The sequence below is a fragment of the Ailuropoda melanoleuca genome, chromosome 2, assembly GCF_002007445.2.
Source record: "Ailuropoda melanoleuca isolate Jingjing chromosome 2, ASM200744v2, whole genome shotgun sequence".
NCBI classification, from domain to species: domain Eukaryota; kingdom Metazoa; phylum Chordata; class Mammalia; order Carnivora; family Ursidae; genus Ailuropoda; species Ailuropoda melanoleuca.
The window spans coordinates 69340178-69357514 of NC_048219.1; the positions used below are offsets into that span (position 1 = coordinate 69340178).

At 40.2% G+C, this 17337-nt stretch overlaps 2 protein-coding genes across 5 annotated transcripts in view; one reads left to right on the forward strand and one right to left on the reverse strand.

Annotated features, from left to right (window-relative positions):
* DBT (dihydrolipoamide branched chain transacylase E2) overlaps positions 1-6056 on the reverse strand; it is a 47297-nt gene extending 41241 nt beyond the window's left edge. The window contains exon 1 of the mRNA XM_002920777.4: positions 5916-6056. Coding sequence (XP_002920823.2) covers positions 5916-5966 — 51 coding nt within the window. The 5' untranslated portion in view covers positions 5967-6056. The remainder of the gene's footprint in view (positions 1-5915) is intronic.
* A 10609-nt stretch (positions 6057-16665) lies between these two features.
* RTCA (RNA 3'-terminal phosphate cyclase) overlaps positions 16666-17337 on the forward strand; it is a 33821-nt gene continuing 33149 nt past the window's right edge. For 2 of the 4 annotated variants that reach the window (XM_034653976.1, XM_011226922.3), the window contains exon 1: positions 17030-17130. Coding sequence is in view for 2 of the 4 variants with exons in the window: in XM_002920776.4 (XP_002920822.1) it covers positions 16868-16912; positions 17030-17130 (146 nt within the window). In the remaining 2 variants the exon portion in view is untranslated. Of the gene's footprint in view, positions 16913-17029; positions 17131-17337 lie in introns of those variants that run through there. The other 2 variants (XM_002920776.4, XM_034653975.1) reach the window with 2 other exon arrangements.

The following is a 17337-nucleotide window of genomic DNA, read 5'->3' on the forward strand; positions in this document are numbered from 1 at the left end:
AGTTTTGTTTCTATGCTTACGAACCTTGCCTAAAATTAATTATGAAAGTGAAGAAATTTTAACGATGTATTTTGTACAAACACATCAGTTTGTAGATGCAGTCGAGTCACTAAAGACTTCCTAAAATAAAACTGTTAAAGAATTAAAAACTGACTGTTAGCATCTAAAGACACTGAGAACCATGTGTAGTGCTGTAGGGAAAGGTTTTCTTACTATAATTTCTTACTATAATTTACAGATGACTCTTTAGATGTAATCATTTTGTATAACATCTTAGTATAATGCAAGACAATAATATGTAATAGAAATAAGTAGACCTGAATCTATTCAACTTGATATATTAGAACCTATGTGTCTGAAAGGTAGACTATTTTGTTTTGAAAATTAATATTTCAATGTTATTAATACCTGGTGAACTACATCACACTTTTAAACATAATGTATAGAAATTTTTGTGTTTTTTTTAAGATTTTATTTATTTGACAGAGAGAGAGACGGCCAGCGAGAGAGGGGAACACAAGCAAGGGGAGTGGGAGAGGAAGAAGCAGGCTCCCAGCAGAGAAGCCCGATGCGGGGCTCGATCCCAGAACGCCAGGATCACGCCCTGAGCCAAAGGCAGATGCTTAATGACCAAGCCACCCAGGCAACCCAAAACATAATGTATAGAAATTTCTAACCCCCTTACTGTATTTGAGAATACTGGTATGTATTTGAAATTTTTTCATTAATGTAGGAATTACTTTGAATTTAAAAAATTACTTTATTATCATGTACTTGATTCTTTAGTGGTGATTAGCCTTAAAATTTTAAAGTTATATTTTATAATACATATTATGTTATGTATTACAGCCATATTATAATATGTATTTATAAACAAGAATTTTATTCTTTTTCTCCAGCAAATATTTGCTTTACCAATAGGAATAACACATTTAAATTATTATGTGCTGGGGCGCCTGGGTGGCACAGCGGTTAAGCGCCTGCCTTCGGCTCAGGGCGTGATCCCGGTGTTATGGGATCGAGCCCCACATCAGGGCTCCTCTTCTGAGAGCCTGCTTCTCCCTCTGCCTGCACTTCCCCTGCTTGTGCTCTCTCTCTCTCTGAACAATCAATCAAAGAAGTTATTTTTAATTTTTTTGAAGAAAGTTAAAAACATTCATACTTTTTTTTTCACTTCTCATGGAATTTCTGTTAAATGATAGACATAGTTTGTTTAATCATCTACTTTAAAAATATCATTTTTTAGGCCTCTCATACCATTGGAAAATGGACTAAGATGGGGCAGGGAGTAAGATTTTCGTTTCACTTCCTAACCACGTATAGGAGAATATCTTGTAGTAGAATCTCACAGTGTCTGGGATTTGCTGTAAAATAATTCAGTGAGTATAGATGGGAGTGCTGGGTGTGATTATTACTATATGCTGGTAATTATCGAGACTAACTTAGATGGCTACATGGGTGTTTATTCTTTCTACTTTTGTATTTTATATATATTTGAAAACTCCAGGATAACAAGTTTATATGGTGGCTGTGGTTGAAATAATGAAAACTAAAGATCCCTTTCCTAAAACACTTAATCTTAAATCATGCATCTTACTTTCACCTTAAGAGATAATCCTAAAGCCACTAATCTTTGCAATATATATTTTATTCTTATTAACATTCAGGAAACATAAAACCTAACTAAAATTGATAGCTTAAAACTTAGCAGATAGTGAAAGAATATCTTTCCCAAACCCATTTTCTGTGTCCTTTCTTTCCCCTTCAACTCCCACAACCCTGGCTCTTCGTCAACAACAGAATCAAAGGCATAAATCAACCTTCACTTCATCAGACATTCATAAATTTTAATTTAGGGCAGTAAATGGAAGTTCTGAATTACATGCATTTACCTTGATTTTTAAAAAACAGTTTTTAAAAAACCTTTGAAAGAAAATTAAACTACTAAAAGGTCCTACCTTCAACAACGGCAACTTTTATGGAAGAACTACTTATCAGGCAAGGGAGGCAGAAACTATCGAACATTTTTTGAATGCCTACTATGGGCTGGGTACTATAAAAGTCTTGAAATGCATCATCTTCTTTTTATCTCACAATTACCTTCTGAAATAATAGGCACATTAGCCCTCTTAAACACACAAGAAACTAATGATCAGAGAGGTTAAGTGCTTTGTCCAAGGTCACAAAGTAAAAAGATGGCAAAATTCAGCTCTGAAACCAAGTAAATGCGACTCTAAAGCTGAGGCTCTTTCTCTCACATCACAGAAATAATCCCTGCTTTGAATTTATAACCTAGCTGAAACAATAAACACACACACACACAGACACACACATACTCATGCATGGGCATGTATGCTCTAGTTTTTTGTAATAAGTATAGGCAGTAGGTGTTAGAGGAGTTTAAGTAGAGAGTTTTTTGTGTTTTATTTTGTTTTTTCAGGTTGACTTGATCTGGAAAGGCTTCCAGAAGGAAGAGTTGAGGTGAGCCTTGCATAATAAGCATTAATTATTAAAGAGCCAAAATGCACTTTTAAGGCAGAAGGAACAGAATAAACAAAGGAACTGCTGCTGGAACTTGTCTCCTCAGGCAGTGAGTTGCTTGATTTGGCTTGATCAAATTTATAAAAGGGAGCATTGTAAGTGGCTCAAGGACTAAATTATTGATGACTGTAAATGTCGGGATAAGGAGTTTGAACTCCTACACTACAGGTTATTGGAGAATAAGGACTAAGAAATTAATATTGTTGCAGTTTATTGACTAGATTATAACAGGTAAAGCCAAGTAAGAGAGGAAAAAGTTAAACTATTATAGTATTTGGGGCATGAACTACCAGGCTCCTGAATGCTTTACAGTGGAAAAGGAGAAAGCAATGTTAAGTCTACCAGGCCTTCTGTGATAGTGACTAAGTGGATTATGTGAAGGCTAAAAAACATTAGTGAAGCTGCTGAATGAGAAGATGAAAAAGCAACAGAAGGGAGAAAGGGAAAAAATGACTTGTCAAGCTAAAAAAGACGTTTTTTCCAGGGGCGCCTGGGTGGCTCAGATGGTTGGGCGTCTGCCTTCAGATCGGGTTGTGATCTCCAGGTCTTGGGATTGAGCCCCATGTGGGGCTCCCAGCTGAGCGAGGAATCTGCTTCTCCCTCTCCCTTCCTTTCCCTGTTTGTGCTCTCTCTCTCTCCCTCAAATGAATAAATAAAATCTTAAAAAATAAATAAATAAATAAATACATTTTTTTCCCAGAAACAGAATATAAAAAAATAGGAGATGAACAAAGTTTTAGCAGATTCCAATAAGGAAATAAATAATAATTAAAACAGATTATTAAATTAAACGCTGGGGGCCTGCTTCTTCCTCTCCCACTCCCCCTGCTTGTGTTCCCTCTCTCGCTGGCTGTCTCTCTCTGTCAAATAAATAAATAAAATCTTAAAAAAAAAAAAAGAGTCAAATGCTTGATGCAATAGGGGAGTATAAAACACAACGTAGTAAGGCCTTGTTAATAATCTACTATAAGTATTAAGACCTCCTGTTGTTTATAACTTTATAACAGATGGAAAAAATAGACTTTTTTACTGAGTTGTTCAACAAATATTTATTGAGTATCTACACTGTGCCAGGCACTTGGGATTAGAGAACAAAACAGATGAATTCCTTCTCTCATGGGATGTACGGTCCATACCTTCAAAGGAAGACAATTAAAGAGATGATGATGACATAGTGTTACAATGAGAGAAACAGAGTATTAAAAACATACACAAAGAAACGTGAAGTAAGATCTAAGGGATGAGTAGGAGTAATCCAGGAGATGAGGTGTCTTGCAGATGAGGCCATAGGGAAAGAAAGCAAGAGTCTTTAAAGCAGAGGAAATAGATGTGCAAAGGTCTGGAGTCTGGAGTTGAGAGGGAGCAGTGCGTTTAATTAACTGAAGTTCAATGTACTTCCAGTATGGTTCGGTGTGGGGCAAGGGTGAGGGAAGTGTCAGAGTGGGGGTTGGGGTGGGTAGGTCTCAGCAAGAAATGAAGCCTGAGAGATTTGGGAAAGACCTGTTCATAAATTGCCTCACAGTCTTTTAGATTTTGGATATTTTGCTTGCGGCAGTTTTAAGCAAGGAAATGACATTCTCAAATGTATGTCTTTATAAGATCACCCTGGTTGTACTATGGAGAATGGGTTGGAGAGGCACTGATTGGAGGCAGAACATCCGATTAGGAAGGACCAGGAAAGCTGCAGTTGGGGGCAAGATGGAGAATAATCACAAAATTTTGGAGATTTATAGGCTACAACCAAAAGAGAAAAAGGTCTGAGGTTTTAGTTCTGGAACCCAGAATCTGATGTGCCTCTGAGGCATTAGGGTAGACTCTGTGAGATGGCTAAATGCTAGCTTCTTCAAGACCCCTTGTGTTAGCAGTGGCCATGTAACATAGTCTTGGCCAAAGAGTCTGACTCGTACCACCCCTTCCTCCTTCCTGCCTTGAATATGAAGTTGTAGTAGCCCTCTTGTAACTGTGAGGGAAAGGCCACATGAATTGTTGAAATGACAAGTTTGAGCCACTTAACCAATGCCAGCTGCCATCTAGGTTTGGGATGCATCGATAGTTAATTTCCCATTTATTGGTTGGGTTTTTATTACTTGCAGCTGAAAAATACTTAATATGCATGCAACTGGAGATTTCCAGGACAGTAGGATATACATGGGTCTGGAGTAGAGCTGGCTTGAAGACTGGGGAACTTTGGGAATCATCAGCATATACAGATGGCAAACTAAATTCAAAGAAGTGGCTGAAATAGTCCAGAAAGTACAGATGGCCAAAGTCAGAGCCCTTAAAAACACCAAAGCATATTTGAAAAGTCAGGCAGGAAAACAGGAGATTGGGATGGAGTGGCCTAACATCTAGGAAGAAGAATGTTGGGAAGCTGGTGTCACAGAAGCCAAGCAAGGAGAACTTTCAAAAGAGAGACCAATACCTATCAACAGTGCAAATCTCAAGTTCCACAGTATCCTCTGAGAACTCCTCTCTGACCCCCCCAAGACCCCTCCTATGTGTTTCTGTAACTCTATAATGTCCCATTATAGCACTTATCAAGATGCCCTAATTGCTTTTGTTTATTTCTCCCCTGCCTTCCACCACAAGGCTGTAATTAATCTGAGAGGGCAGGGGTCTCTGTTATTCACATTTGCTTCCCGAGTGCCTAGCACAGTTCCTGGTAAACAGCAGGCTCTTAACAGATTTTGTAAGATCAGGGGTCAACCACTGTAAGACCTTAGGGAAGATGGATCCCAGAAGGAAAAACGCTATGCAAATAGGACGAAACACTATGATTACTGGGATGTTTGGTGCTAAATGGCTGTTCAAAGGGAGAAACTTCAGGGGAGATGGTGGTAGGTCGTAGCTCTGGTGATAAAAAGGTTGTAAAGTGTAAAGATACGTTACAGGTCCCCAGAATGAAGCTTGACTGTCTCTGCTCCTCGGAAGCAAGGACTTTGCTTTACGGGTCTCTTCCTCTAGGCTGTAGTTCCCCGAGACAGGGGTCGTGTTGTCAGTGTTGGCACACAGTGGGTGCTCAATAAATGCTGAATGACTATATATCTCCATATCCCCACAGCCTATCACAATGCCCAGCATCTAGATGGTGCCCAATAAAAGGCTAACGGTGAAAGCCTAGAAGGGCCTGGGTGTAGATAAAGCTGGAAGGAGACGGAGTCGCGACAGAAACGCGTCCACGTGAGGAGAGAGTGGGCTCTCCGGACCGGTCCGCTCGGCACCCTCTCTGCCCTTCGTTTAGCATACATCCTTCCACCTCTCCATCACGCGTGCCCTGTCTGCCTGGCACTCGGACCGCAAAGTAACACACCTCCTCAGGAATACTAGCGACAAATCACTCCTTCCCGACCACAAATCAGCCCCAAAACGCTTACCAGCCGCCCACCAGTCTGACTCCAGGTCCTCAGCACACGCACTGCAGCCATCTTATCCGGAAATGACAAATGGTGCGTGGTTGTTAGCGTTGTCTCGCGGGGGCGACCTATCGGGAGCCGGGAAACGCACCTCCCCCTGAGCGGCCAATGGCGAGGGAAGGAACGAGCCTCCCAACCCAAAGCCAACCAGCGGGCGGGGCGGGGCCTGAGGTAAATACTAGGGGGCGGATAGTCCCGCGCGGAGGTGAAAGAGCACGCTGGAGGGGAAAAAGTGGGGAGGAAGTAGCTCAAAGTTGGTTTCAGAGGCGAAGTTGGGCATGCCATTGCTGTGTCCACCAACGATCATCTTTTTCATCCGTGTAGTAGAAATAGGGACTGTTAAGGGAACAAAAAGGAAGGGCACTTACTTGGAGAGCGTTATGGTGAAGACCTGATGAGTAGGACAATACCCCCTTTCAGCTTGTATTGTACCCGCCTTGATTACAGAAAATGGGATATTTCTATACTTTGTAGCAAGACTCAGTACCACTAATTGAGTCACAATGCTGGACTGGAATCCATGCTGGAATCCTACCCAGTGACTGGTATTCCTAACTCCCATTGAGGGTTCTTGGTAACCGAAATTGCGTTTTCAGTTTTTTTTCCACAGAAGATGAAGGTTACCCTCATGTCTAAAATAAAGATACCAACATTATCTTTTCTTCTTAGAGAATGTTGTCAGATGCAGCTGCCCAGCATATACAATATGTATCACAGGCATATAACCTTGATTTACGTGGCTCTTGGAGAATGTCAAATTCAGGTCAAGTTAATTGGGGGGGAAATAAAAGATCAGAGATTTAATAGTCAATCTTTCTCAGAGCAACTAGGACACCAATTTCTAAAAAACTTCTGGGATGACATTTGCCTGGTTTTTGCCCTCTAGATGGAAATTAAAATCTGTACAGATATCTAAAGAATCAAAGACAAAAACATGGGAACAAAGGCATTATAAATCCTCAACATTTACGGTTAGTGGCTGTGAAACAAATTCTCAGTTCTTTCACAAATTTACTGTCTAATATTACCCAAACTCACACTTTTTTTTTCTTTATTTGCTTTTCAGTATATTTCACATACAAACTACTATAAGCAATAAATTCAAATCATTACTTTTATAACAAAATCTGGAAAGTCAAAAGAACTTTAGTTTTTTTAACTTTCCTGTTAACAAAAACATTTTATAGGCACTATTTATTTGATAATCCCACATGTGTGTGTGTTTTTAAAAAGAGGATATAGTAGCTGTGACTTTGAAGTGAATTATTTTCTTCCCAGGGCCCCTATACCACCTTCTTCCTCTTAACTTTCCCTTTAATTCTACCTTCTCCCAAGAAAATATTTGGTTATTCTTTTTTTACCCTCTTTTGACCTCATTGAATTACTACTTCCACATTCAGTATTGTGTGTCCTTATCTTTCAGCATCAATAGTTAAGGCCACCTACTTACTAGTTAATCCTTTTGCTTGAATTCAAAAGAACCAAAGAACCATTTTTTCCCTTTTCCTAATTAACAAAATGACTGATTATGACTTATCAGTTCCACTGCTAGGTATCTACCCAAGAGAAATGAAAACATATGTCCATACAAAGACTAGTACAAGAATAATGGCAATAGCATTATTTTTAATAGTCAAAAGTTAGAAACAGTTCGAATACTCTTCAATAGGTGAATGGATGAACAAAATGTGGTATATTCACATAATAAAATATTATTTATCCTTAAAAATGACTAAAACACTGGTACATGCTGTGACACGGACAAACCTCAAAAATATTATGGGAAGTAAAAGAAGCCAGATCTGAAAGGTCATATATTGCATGATTCTATTTATATGAAGTGTCCAAAGAAAACAATCTACAGAGACAGAAAACAATCTACAGAGACAGGAAACAGATTAGCGGTTGCCTGCGGCTGGGCATGGGAATGGGAAATGGCAAATAACTGGGAATGGGAATGGGAAACGGCAAATAACTGGGAATGGGAATGGGAAAATCTTTTTGTGGTGATGGAAATTTCCTACTACCAGACTGTGGTGATGTTTGCATAACTGTAAAATGTACTAAAAATCATTGAATTGTACACTTAAAACAAGTGAATTTTAGGGTACATAGCTCAATGAAGCTGTTAAAATTTGTGTTACATTGTATATTTACAAAAGAATAATGTAACATATAGATAAATTGCTTATAATAACAAAAACCTTGAACCCATTACCCAGCTTAAGAAATAAAACCTTTCCTATTCTCAGGAAGATCACACTGTCAGCTCCTCCTCTTAATCCTTCCTCTCAACTGAGGTAAACATTATCCTGCATTGTGTGTTCAGCATACCTTTGTTTCCATACATTATATATGAATCTCTAACAATACCCTGTTTGTCTTTGCTTATTTTTGAGTTTTATAAAAATGGTATCAAATTGTATCTTTCTGCAACTAGCTTTTATGACCATACCACAATTTATTTATCCATTCTCTGTGCAGTGAACATTTGAGATGTTTCCATTTCTTTGCTATTGCTATTACCACTAGTGCTGCTACATACATTCTTTTCTCCTGGTACATGTGCAAGAGTTTCTTTAGGACAGTGCTTCTCAGATTATAATGAACATTAGTATCAACTGGGGATCTTGTCAAAATGCAGATTCCAATTCAATAGATCTGGATGAGGCCTGATGATATTCTGCATTTCTAACAAGCTTTGGGTGATACAGTTGCTACTGGTTAGCCAATTACACTTTGATTAGTAAGACACGGATATATACTTAAAAATAGAATTGTGGAGGGGCACATGGCTGGCTCAGATGGTTGAGCTCTTGATCTCAGGGTTGTGAGTTCAAGCCCCACATTGGGTGTAGAGATTACTGAAATAAACTAAAAAAATAGAATTGTGGAGACCTGGATTATACTTATCTTTTTTCTTTTTTTTAATTTTGAGAGAAAGAGAGAGAGAGCACAAGCGGGGAGGGGCAGAGGCAGAAGGAAAAGGGACTCTTAAGCAGGCTCCATGTTCAGCGCATAGGCTGACACAGGGCTGGATTTCATGACCCTGAGATCATGACCTGAGCCAAAATGAAGAGTGGGTTGCTTAACCGACTGAACCAACTAGGCATCCCGAGATTATACTTATCTTTAACTTTACCCAGGATAATGCTATATTGTTTTCCAACATGATGGTGCAAAATACACAGCAGCTGTTAAGGGAGTATGCATTGTTTCTGATTTGATATTGTTGCACTTAAACAGTTAATATATTCCCCAACATAGTCATTATAAAATGGTATCATGTTCTTAAATTGAATTCCCTGATTGTTAATAAGGTCGAACACATTTTCATATGTTTATCAATCACTCTTGAAGTGCCTGCTCATGTTTTTAGCTTATTTTTTCATTATTGTGTGTATGTATTTCTCTTGATGATTTGTGTGGGAGTTCTTTATATATTTTAGATTGTAATGCTTTTTCATTTATTTGTGTTTTTGGTATCTTCTTCCCTGTCTTTGCCCTTTTATAAGTGTCTTTGGTGTACAGAGTTCTTCCTTTTAACATGGTTGAATATATCTGGGTTTTTTTTTTTTTTTCTGGATGGTTAGCGCTTTTTCTGTCTTAATACTTCTCAATTGGCGTAACTGGGTGACTCAATCAGTTAAGAGTTTGACTCTTGATTTCAGCTCAGGTCATAATCTCAGGGTCCTTGGATCAAGCCCCATGTCAGGCTCCACACTCATCATGAAGTCTACTTGTCCTTCTTCCTCCGCTCCTCCCCCACTCTCTCTCTCTCAAATAAATAAATAAGATCTTTAAAAGAAAAAAAAAGAAATACTTCCTAATCCAAAGTTCTGAAGGTAGTCTGCTTATATTTCCTTCACATTTAAGTCATTTTTGGTTTTTTAATTTTAAAATTGAAAATGCCTGTTCAGTCATTTCATTTCATATAAATGGAATCATACAATATGTGTTCTTTTATGACTGGCTTCTTTAACTTAGCATAATGTTCTCAAGGTTCATCTATATTACACATGTACCAGTATTTTATTCCTTTTAATGGCTCAATAATATTTCATTGTATGGATATAGCACACTTTTGTTTATCCACTCATCAGTTGATAGATATTTGGGTTGTCTCCATTTTGGAACTATTATGAATAATGCTGCTATGAACATTCTTGTACAAGTTTTTTTTTTCTGTTTTCTTTTTTCTTTTCCTTGTACAAGTTTTTGTGTGGACATAGGTTTTCATTTTTCTCGGGTATATATCTAAGACTGGAATTGATGGGTAGCATGATAACCCTATGCTTAACTTTATGAGGAACTGTCCAACGGTTTTCCAAAGTGACTGCATCATTTTACATCCCCATTAGCAGTGTAGAAAGGTTCTGGTTTCATACCCTCACCGACACTTGTTATTATTGGTGTTTTATTTTAATAGCCACACTAGTGGAATGTGAACTTATATTTCATTGGGGTTTTGATTTGCATTTCCCAATGACAAATGATGTTAAGCATCTTTTCATGTACTTATTGGCCATTTGTATATCTTCTTTGAAGAAATGTTTATGCAAATCCTTTATGCATTTCATTGGGTTATCTTTTTATTTTTGAGTTGTAAGTGTTCTTTATATATTCTAGATACTACACTCTTTTCAGATATATGATTTACAAATATTTTCTCCCATTCTGAAGTTTGTCTTTTCACTTTCTTGATGGTATCTTTGAAGTACAAAAGTTTTTAATTTTAATTAAAGTCCAATTTATTTTTTTTAATTGTTGGTGCTTTTGGTGTCATATCTCAGAAATCATTAACTAATCCAAGGTCAATGAAGATTTACATCTATGTTTAAAGAGTTTGATAGTTATAGGGGTGCCTGGATGACTCAGTCAGAAGATCATGCAACTCTTGGGGCGCCTGGGTGGCACAGCGGTTAAGCGTCTGCCTTCAGCTCAGAACATGATCCCAGCGTTGTGGGATCGAGCCCCACATCAGGCTCCTCCGCTATGAGCCTGCTTCTTCCCCTCCCACTCCCCCTGCTTGTGTTCCCTCTCTCACTGGCTGTCTCTATCTCTGTCAAATAAATAAATAAAATCTTTAAAAAAAAAAAAGATCATGCAACTCTTGATCTCAAGGTCATGAATTTGAGCCCCACATTGGCTGTCGAGATTACTTAAATAAAAATAAAACTTAAAAAAAAAAGAATTTTACAGTTTTAGTTCTTACATTTAAGACTTTGATCCATTTTGAGTTAATTTTTGTATATAGCGTATGACAGTTAAGTCTTTAAACCATCTTGAAATAGTTTTTATATATGGCGTGAGATAGAAATCCAATTTCATTTTTTCCTTATGGTTAACCCATTTTTCCAGCATCATAAACTGAGGAGTTCCCCCTTTTCCACAGATCTGCCATCTCATCTGTTTAGAAATCCATTTCTGGGCACTAAGTAGTCTATTTGTCTATCACTACGCCAATCTCACATTATCTTAATTACTTTATAGAAATTCAGGATTTTAAGAGGACAGGTGCCTTCAACCTCATTCTTTTTAAAGTTATTCTTGCCCTCTTGTTCTTTCATATAAATTTGAGATTCTGCAAATCAATCTTCTTTTAAAAGTCCCCATGGGCATTTGATTGGAATTTCATTGAAACTATGTTTTCAATAATACATCTAAAGATTTTTAGAGGTTTTCTATGTAGGTAATTATACCACCTGTGAATAATGATGGTGTTATTTTTTCCTGTTCGATCTTATGTCTTTTATTTTTTCTTGTAGAATCTCGCTAGACTTCTATCTGTTGAAATGAAGCTGTAATTGTGGGCATTCCTATCTTGTTACTAGTTTTAAAAGGAAGATGCCTAATGTTTTACTATTACTGAGAATGAAATTTGCTCTAGGGTTTTCCAGATGCCCTTAATCGGATTAAGGGAGTTTACATTTATTTCTAGTTTTGTTTGGCCTTGTTTAACCATGAATTATTTTAAATAGATCTTGATTTTTTTCAAGTGCTTTTTTCTTCATTTATTGACACAATCTTAGGGATTTGATACACCATCATAACATTTTTCTAATGTTAAACTAATCTTCAATCCTAACTTGGTCATAATGTATAGTATTTTATAAACATTGTTGGATTTATTTGTTAATATTTTCATTGCTGCTGGTGCATTTTTTTTTTTTAAAGATTTTATTTATTTGATAGAGACAGAGACAGCCAGCGAGAGAGGGAACACAAGCAGGGGGAGTGGGAGAGGAAGAAGCAGGCTCACAGCGGAGGAGCCTGACGTGGGGCTCGATCCCATAACGCCGGGATCACGCCCTGAGCCGAAGGCAGACGCTTAACCGCTGTGCCACCCAGGCGCCCCTGCTGGTGCATTTTAATTAATTAATTTTTTAATATTTTATTTGTTTGAGAGAGGGAGAGAGCATGAGAGAGAGAGCATGAGCAGGGGGGTGTGAGAAACAGACTCCGCTGAGCAGGGAGCCTGATGCGGGGCTGGATCCCAGGACCCTGAGATCATGACCTGAGCTGAAGGCAGATGCTTAACCTAAGACTGAGCCACCTAGGTGCCTCTGGAATTTTTTTTAAAAAGATTTTATTTATTTATTAGAGAGAGAGAGAGAGAGCCCATGAGCGAGGGTGGGGGAGGGGCAGAGAGGGAGAGGGAGAGGCAGACCTCCTTCCAGGACCTGGAGATCATGACTTGAGCCAAAGGCAGACCCACTGAGCCACCAAGGCACCCCAAATGGAATATTTTTTTAAAGAACCAATCTCTGGCTTTCAACCAGAAAACTACTTTATAGTTTCACTTTTATTAGTTGTATATGTGAACTTATTTCTACTTTCTTGCTTTAGTGCTTTCTTCATATCCTTTTTTATGGTGATCTAATTTTTCTTTTTTAAAAATGGAAGTGTATTTTCCCCTTAGTTTATTCTTCCTTCCAGCTCATTTAGATGTTATACACAATGTTACTTTATTGATTACCCTTAAGTTTTAACTTGCATACTTACCTTTAAAAAAATTTTTTTATGGGGGCGCCTGGGTGGCACAGCGGTTAAGCGTCTCCCTTCGGCTCAGGGCGTGATCCCGGCGTTGTGGGATCGAGCCCCACATCGGGCTTCTCCACTATGAGCCTGCTTCTTCCTCTCCCACTCCCCCTGCTTGTGTTCCCTCTCTCGCTGGCTGTCTCTATCTCTGTCGAATAAATAAATAAAATCTTTAAAAAAAAAAAACTTAAAAAAATTTTTATGTATTTATTTGAGAGAGGAAGCACGGGTGGGGGGGCACAAGGTGGGGGGGGAGGGACAGAAGAAGAGGGACAAGCAGACTCGCCACCGGGCAGGGAACCAGTCCCAGGACCCTGAGATCATCATGACCTGAGTCAAAGGCAGATGTTTAACCAACTGAGCCACCTAGACACCCCACTTACATACTTACCTTAAAGTCTTAAATCAATTTATGCTTTAACTTTATGCCCAAAGAAGACCTTAGAATTCTTTAACTTTAGTCATCCACCCCTTAACTTACACACTTTTGTTGTCTGGTGTTATTTTATGTAATGCTTTTTTAGATAAACTGACATGTTTACAATTTCTTTGTTTCTTTTTTCTTCTTACATGTCAGACTTTCCCTCTGAGGTAATTTTTCTTTTCTAAGTTGTTTTTTTTTTTTTTTTTTTTTTTTTTTTGACAGAAAGGGAGAGAGAGGAGCGCACAAGCGGGGAGAGCAGCAGGCAGAGAAGATTGAGAAGCAGGCTGAACCGGGTGCCTGATGATGTGGGACTTGATCCCAGGGCACTGGGATCATCACCTGAGCAGAAGGCAGGGTTTAACCAACTAAGCCACCCAGATGCCCCTGAGGTAATTTTTCTTTCTGAAGTGCATCTTCTATAAAGTATCTTAAACTCAGTTTCTGTGTATCTGGAAACTTTTCTTTATTTCATTCTCATTCTTGAAAGATAATTTTGCTGGGGACTCAATTCTATGTTGACGGTTATTTTTTGTCAGCATTCTGAAGATATGAATCTGTTGTCTTTTTAAAAAATTTTTTAAATAAAGATTTTATTTGTTTATTTGACAGAGAGAGGGGGAACACAAGCAGGGGGAGTGGGAGAAGGAGAAGCAGGCTTCCTGTTGAGCAGGGAGCCCGATGCGGGGCTCAATCCCAGAACGCCGGGATCATGACCTGAGCTGACGGCAGACGCTTAACGACTGAGCCACCCAGGCACACCTGTTGTCTTTTTTTTTTTTTTAATGTAAGTTCTATGCCCAACATGGGGCTTGAACTCATGATGCTGAGATCAAGAGTCCCATGCTCTACCTACTGAGCCAGCCAGGCACGCCAGTCCATTATTATCTTCTCTACTTCCATTGTTCTGTTGAAGAATTCGTTGTCAGCTTAAAAATGTCTTTTCTTTGTAGATAATTGCAAAGACCCAGGATCTAACCCAACTCTACCACTTACTTGTTACGTCACCTTGGCATATCACTTTGATTTTCTAGGTCTCAGTTCTTCATTGGCCAAATGGATACAGTAACATTGACCTCACAGCTTTGTAGTGAACATTAACACAGAAAATGTATATGAAAGCATTATATAAATGCTTATTATTATTTACTCTTGCTTTGCTAGTCTCTCCAGTACCTTACCATCTTGTTTACTTCCTCCTACCACTGGAAGTAGTTAGAATGAGGCAAATGGATCAGAGGCAGGATTTCATAGCAATGTAAGAAATGAAGAAGGCCAAGGATCCTGAGAAGGTTAAGTTTCTACAACAGGATCTAAGATGTCAAATAGGAGAAGAGCTTTACTATTCTATCCGCATTGCTATTGCCTTGCTTCGAATTCTTATTATCTCTTGGGGCACCTGGCTGGCTCAGTTGATTAAGCTTCCAACTCTTGATTTGGCTCAGCTCATGATCTCAGGGTTGAGGCATTGAGCCCCTGCAACAGGCTCCACACTCGGCGGGGAGTCTGCTTGGGATTCTCTCTCTCCCTTTCCTTTTGCCCCTCCCCCTGCTCCTATGTTGACACACACTCTTTCTCTTTCTCAAATAAATTTTTAAAAAAACCACGAAACCCCACCTTTCTTTAAAAAAAAATTCTCATTATCTCTTGCCTAGATTATTACACTATTGTCATTTTTCTCTTCATGCTCTTAGCCTTATTTACCCTCTCCATATTGTCACAGTCAACATTCTAAAATGCAAATATGACTACTTCCCTGATTAATGTCTTATGGCTAATCCCTGATATTATAGTGTCCCAGATTTGATTAAGTATATGAAGTTTGTGTTCCCAGGGGTGCCTGGGTAGTGCACTCGTTAAGTGTCTGCCTTCGGCTCAGGGCGTGATCCTGGCGTTCCGGAATCGAGTCCCACATCAGGCTCCTCTGCTGGGAGCCTGCTTCTTCCTTTCCCACTCCCCCTGCTTGTGTTCTCTCTCTCGCTGGCTGTCTCTCTCTCTCTCTGTCAAATAAATAAATAAAATCTTAAAAAAAAAAAAAGTTTGTGTTCCCAGAACATATCTGTCACAAAAGTGGCAGAACAATCTCTTAGGATTAGTTATAGTACAACAATCTCGTAGGATTAGGAAACAATGGTATCTACCTCAGATCACCCCGGTTCGTAGTTCAGTCTTCTAGTTAACAACTGTGCGGACTTGCAGCAAATTTTTAAACATATGCAGTTGTAAAACAGAGGTAAAAATAGTAAGTACTTCAACAGGTTGTGAATGCATGCAATGGGTGGCACTCAAGTAAATGCCGAATAAATGTTGTCTGTTATTGTTGTGGTTTATCATATTCTAATTTCTGTGCCCTCCTACTTAACTGTAAGATAGTATATATTAAATATTATTTATATTACCATTACCATTGAGAATAACGTTGTAATTGATTACTTCTCAGTGTCTCAAATATACCTCCAGTAAGTTCATGGTAGAAGCTGCCTTACTCTTTGCTTACCTAGAGGCTTGCATATTATGAGATACTCAATTACTGTAGAAATTGAGCCACAAACAGAATCAAGAAGGTGGCTGTTGTTTCTGCCATGGTCTGAGGTGAATGACATTAGTTGCACTGGCATGAACTTGCCCTCGCTCTTGGACAAGGTGACATTACTTTGTTTTTTTAGAACATTATACTACTGATTCTTCTGCCCTTTCCCACCCATCCCCAAATAAATTATGTTTCAGAAGAGAAAAAGAATACTATTAGTACTACTACTACTATTACATACACACACATACACACACACACCCTTGTGAGCAATGATGGGCTCACGGGTATCAAGGGGCAGTCTGCAGAAGAGGCAAACCCGACCAGAGAGAAGGTGGTCGGTGCATTGCGGGATCCAGACCTTTCTTCCATCCTCAGCTCTAAAATTCTTCAGCTCTGGATACAGCAGGATAAACAGAAAAGAGATAAACACAGATAAAAACAGATAAACACAGATAAAAACACAGATCAACACAGATAAAAACAGAAAAGAGATACACACAGAGGTTTGCAGAAGCCTGCGAGACAACTGGAGAACCCGGTTTGAGTTGAAACGTAACCTTTCTACGGTGACCCACGGTGCCCCCTACACCGCCTTCCCACCTCCCAGAGAGCGCCGGATTTGACGAACTTTCTCGGCACCGCCTCTTTAAGCACGGCGTGGCGCGCACGCGCACTGCGTCTGGGCCGGGCGACCCCGGTTCCGGGCGCTGAGTGTCCGGGTTTGTTTCAGCTGCATCCGGGTTTGTTTCAGCTGCATCCGGTTTTCCGGGAGCCGCAGTGCTTTCGTGCTTCCGCCAAACCCCGTGGCCCCCAGCGGGGACGGAGGTTTCGGAGCTGCGGGGCCGGAGCAAGCGTCTCTTCTTCCTCCCGCTCCGGCGGAGCCTTTGTCGCTGCGGGCTGGACCCCAGAGCGCCCCCGATGGCGGGGCAGCGGGTGGAGGTGGACGGCGGGATCATGGAAGGGGTGAGTGCCGAGCGCGGGGCGGGGCAGGGCTGGTGGCGCTGCAAGCCCCTCCTGGGGAGGCGAGCATCCCTATCTGATGATGTTCTCTCTCTCCTCTCCTACCCACTCCCTTGGCAGGGCGGCCAGATCCTAAGGGTGTCTACAGCCCTGAGCTGTCTCCTGGGCCTCCCCTTGCGGGTACAGAAGATCCGAGCTGGCCGCAGCACGCCAGGCCTGAGGTGAATCGGGGGGCTAGGGGGCGGGACCGCGGGGCTAGGGGGCGGGACCGCGGGACTGCGGGACTGCGGGACTGGGGGATGCGGGTGGGCCTGCGCCGGGAGGGGGGGCAGTCGATGGGGCTGGAGGTGGGGGCGGGCTGCGGTGCTTGGGGCCTGGGGTTTGGGTCTCCCTGTGTGGTTGGGGAATTGGGAGCCCGGGTGGTGATG